Source organism: Oncorhynchus masou, chromosome 9 (assembly GCF_036934945.1).
Source record: "Oncorhynchus masou masou isolate Uvic2021 chromosome 9, UVic_Omas_1.1, whole genome shotgun sequence".
NCBI lineage: Eukaryota > Metazoa > Chordata > Actinopteri > Salmoniformes > Salmonidae > Oncorhynchus > Oncorhynchus masou.
In genome coordinates, this window is record NC_088220.1 from 8,036,849 (window position 1) to 8,041,571 (window position 4,723).

Sequence of the window (4,723 nt, forward strand, 5' to 3'; positions counted from 1 at the left end):
GGGGGGGTTTCCCTCAGACATGGCTTTAGCTTTTATGCCATACAGAACAGTTTTAAAGCCCTCAAGATCTAGAGAGACTGGGAGTTGCTGCAGCTTTGATGCCAACCCAGAAGTTGAGTTAAGCTGCTGTACAGTAATACCTCTCTGCCTCTACAGCCTTGGAACTTCTGACACAGAAGCTAATAATTACATTTATGTTGATTCAGGTCTACCACACAAATATGAGTTACTTACAGAGAGAGAGAGAGAGAGATGGAGCAGGGAGGTTGGAGGATCAGGGGTTAGTTCCTCATTGAGAGAGAGCAAGAGGGAGAGAGAGAGAGAGCGGTTGGAGGGTCGGATGAGTTCCTTACAGAGAGAGAGAGAGAGAGAGAGGGAGCAGGGAGGTTGGAGGTTTGGGGGTTAGTTCCTCACAGAGAGAGAGAGAGGTTGGAGGGTTGGGTTAGTTCCTCACAGAGAGAGAGAGGTTGGAGGGTTGGGGGTTAGTTCCTCACAGAGAGAGAGAGGTTGGAGGGTTGGGGGTTAGTTCCTCACAGAGAGAGAGAGAGAGAGGTTGGAGGGTTGGGTTAGTTCCTCACAGAGAGAGAGAGAGGGAGCAGGGAGGTTGGATGTTTGGGGGTTAGTTTCTCACAGAGAGAGAGGGAGGTTGGGTTAGTTCCTCACAGAGAGAGAGAGAGAGAGAGAGAGAGAGGGAGCAAGGAGGTTGGAGGTTTGGGGGTTAGTTCCTCACAGAGAGAGAGAGGTTGGAGGGTTGGGTTAGTTCCTCACAGAGAGAGAAAGGTTGGAGGTTTGGGGGTTAGTTCATCACAGAGAGAGCGAGAGAGGTTGGGGCGTTGGGGGTTAGTTCCTCGCAGAGAGAGAAAGAGAGAGAGGTTGGAGGGTTGGGGGTTAGTTTCTCAGAGAGAGAGCGGTTGGAGGGTTGGGTTAGTTCCTCACAGAGAGAGAGCGGTTGGAGGGTTGGGTTAGTTCCTCACAGAGAGAGAGAGGGAGCAGGGAGGTTGGAGGTTTGGGGGTTAGTTCCTCACAGAGAGAGAGAGAGAGGGAGCAGGGAGGTTGGAGGTTTGGGGGTTAGTTCCTCACAGAGAGAGAGAGGTTGGAGGGTTGGGGGTTAGTTCATCACAGAGAGAGCGAGAGAGGGAACAGAGATTAGGGGTTCTGATCAATGTTAGTAGACTATATGGGGAATAAGATGCAATTTCAGATACACCTCTAGCAGTGTAGCATTTATGTAATGTAATGGATGTTCGAGCCTGTGACTTCATTCTGAGATATTTAGCTGGAGTTTAACATAAACTGTGCATGTTTCTTTAATGCCAAGGGGGGGGGAACACCCAGACTGTAAAGTAATACCTCTCTGCCTCTACAGCCTTGGTAATAATTACATGTTTATTCAGGTCTAGCACACAAATATTTGACTGAACACAGGAGGTCTTACCAAATCAACCGAAGCGACCATGGAGCGACCATGGAGCGTTAGTTTCTAGAGGGTTTCAGGAAGACTGACTGAACATAAAGCTATACCACAGTCCAGTCAGTCAGACACGCTTTAGGAATCATTTCCACCCAGCTGCAGGACATGTAGCCTCCAGGGTGTGTCAGGTCTGAAGGGGGACCAATAAATCTACAATTACCAGTCTCTAAAAGACCTCTCTTGTTCCCCTCCATACCGTTATAATGCTCCATTGACCATGTGGTATTTTCTACTAGCTCACTTCCACACACAGGCAGACAGACAGACAGACAGACAGACAGACAGACAGACAGACAGACAGACAGACAGACAGACAGAAAGAAAGAAAGAAAGAAAGAAAGAAAGAAAGAAAGAAAGAAAGAAAGAAAGAAAGAAAGAAAGAAAGAAAGAAATTGGAGGGTCAGAGGTGAGAGAGAGAGAGACTGTTCACAACCAGAGCCCCAGGACAGCAACACAATTAGACCTAACCAAATCATGAGAAAACTAAAAAAGATCATTACTTGACACATTATAAAGAACAGAAAAACTGAGTAAAGTAGATCACTAATGGGTCCTAAACAGAGAGTACACAGTGGCAGAATACCTGTCCCACTGTGACTGACCCAAAATTAAGGAAATCTTTGACAATATATAAACTCAGTGAGCATAGCCTTGCTATTGAGAAAGGCCGCCGTAGGCAGACCTGGCTCACAAGGGAAGACAGGCTATGTGCTCACTGCCCACAAAATGAGGTGGAAACTGAGCTGCACTTCCTAACCTCCTGCCAAATGTATGACCATATTAGAGACACATATTTCGCTCAGATTACACAGACCCACAAAGAATTCAAAAACAAATCCAATTTTGATAAACTCCCATATCTACTGGGTGAAATATCACAGTGTGCCATCACAGCAGCAACATGTGTGACCTGTTGCCTCAAGAAAAGGGCAACCAGTGAAGAACAGACACCATTGTAAATACAACCCATATTTATGCTTATTTATTTTCCGTTTTTTTTACTTTAACTATTTGCACATCAATACAACACTGTGTATAGACATAATATGACATTTGAAATGTCTTCATTCTGTTGGAACTTGTGTGAGTAATGGATGTTGTAGCATGTGACTTAATTCTGAGCTATTTAGCTGGTGTTTAACATAAACTGTACAGGTTTATTTAATGCCAAGGGGGAAAAATACCCAGACTTTGTAACAATGTAGCAATTACTCAGGAACAGTCGAACCCAGCAGGTATACAGGATGCTGTGTGGAGGGAGTCTGGCTAATACACTCCCCCCGGTCCCACGTCTACCATCATCCCTTAGATTACATAGAGCTGTGGAATACGGCTAATTAAACTCATTCAGAAGCCACATCTTCAGTATAACGTCTACAGTGCAGTACATTGTTGTAGTCTTCCTTCCTGTCTATGTGTTCTACAGTGCACTGTTTGAGACCCAAGGTTCATTGTTGTAGGTGTGCTACAGTATATATAATTATTATGTATCATTTTTTATTTTACACATGGACCTTCCTGTCCATGTGTTCTAGAGTGGCCTTCTCTTCCTTCCTGTCTATGTGTTCCAGAGTGGCCTTCTCTTCCTTCCTGTCTATGTGTTCTACAGTGACCTTCTCTTCCTTCCTGTCTATGTGTTCTAGAGTGACCTTCTCTTCCTTCCTGTCTATGTGTTCTAGAGTGGCTTTCTCTTCCTTCCTGTCTATGTGTTCTACAGTGACCTTCTCTTCCTTCCTGTCTATGTGTTCTACAGTGACCTTCTCTTCCTTCCTGTCTATGTGTTCTACAGTGACCTTCTCTTCCTTCCTGTCTATGTGTTCTACAGTGACCTTCTCTTCCTTCCTGTCTATGTGTTCTACAGTGACCTTCTCTTCCTTCCTGTCTATGTGTTCTACAGTGAACTTCTCTTCCTTCCTGTCTATGTGTTCCAGAGTGGCCTTCTCTTCCTTCCTGTCTATGTGTTCCAGAGTGGCCTTCTCTTCCTTCCTGTCTATGTGTTCTACAGTGACCTTCTCTTCCTTCCTGTCTATGTGTTCCAGAGTGGCCTTCTCTTCCTTCCTGTCTATGTGTTCTACAGTGACCTTCTCTTCCTTCCTGTCTATGTGTTCTAGAGTGGGCTTCTCTTCCTTTCTGTCTATGTGTTCTAGAGTGGCCTTCTCTTCCTTCCTGTCTATGTGTTCTAGAGTGGCCTTCTCTTCCTTCCTGTCTATGTGTTCTACAGTGAACTTCTCTTCCTTCCTGTCTATGTGTTCTACAGTGAACTTCTCTTCCTTCCTGTCCATGTGTTCTACAGTGACCTTCTCTTCCTTCCTGTCTATGTGTTCTAGAGTGGCCTTCTCTTCCTTCCTGTCTATGTGTTCTAGAGTGGCCTTCTCTTCCTTCCTGTCTATGTGTTCTAGAGTGGCCTTCTCTTCCTTCCTGTCTATGTGTTCTACAGTGACCTTCTCTTCCTTCCTGTCTATGTGTTCTACAGTGGCCTTCTCTTCCTTCCTATCTATGTGTTCTAGAGTGGCCTTCTCTTCCTTCCTATCTATGTGTTCTAGAGTGGCCTTCTCTTCCTTCCTGTCTATGTGTTCTACAGTGAACTTCTCTTCCTTCCTGTCTATGTGTTCTACAGTGAACTTCTCTTCCTTCCTGTCCATGTGTTCTACAGTGACCTTCTCTTCCTTCCTGTCTATGTGTTCTACAGTGAACTTCTCTTCCTTCCTGTCCATGTGTTCTACAGTGACCTTCTCTTCCTTCCTGTCTATGTGTTCTAGAGTGGCCTTCTCTTCCTTCCTGTCTATGTGTTCTAGAGTGGCCTTCTCTTCCTTCCTGTCTATGTGTTCTAGAGTGGCCTTCTCTTCCTTCCTATCTATGTGTTCTAGAGTGACCTTCTCTTCCTTCCTGTCCATGTGTTCTAGAGTGGCCTTCTCTTCCTTCCTATCTATGTGTTCTAGAGTGACCTTCTCTTCCTTCCTATCTATGTGTTCTAGAGTGGCCTTCTCTTCCTTCCTGTCTATGTGTTCTAGAGTGACCTTCTCTTCCTTCCTATCTATGTGTTCTAGAGTGGCCTTCTCTTCCTTCCTATCTATGTGTTCTAGAGTGGCCTTCTCTTCCTTCCTGTCTATGTGTTCTAGAGTGACCTTCTCTTCCTTCCTATCTATGTGTTCTAGAGTGGCCTTCTCTTAACCAAGCGTTTCCCATTAAAACAATGTAACGTTTAATGACTTGCCTGGTATTTGTGCTGTCTACGTTTGTGGGGCTCAGTTT

The 4,723-nt window shown here is 45.1% G+C and overlaps 1 protein-coding gene across 1 annotated transcript; it reads right to left on the bottom strand.

Moving 5' to 3' along the window:
• Positions 1–2,973: 2,973 nt before the first annotated feature.
• On the bottom strand, positions 2,974–4,365 carry LOC135545398 (glutamic acid-rich protein-like). Its single transcript, XM_064973005.1, has one exon. The coding sequence runs from the start codon at positions 4,363–4,365 to the stop codon at positions 2,974–2,976; it is 1,392 nt and encodes a 463-aa protein (XP_064829077.1).
• Positions 4,366–4,723: the final 358 nt, after the last annotated feature.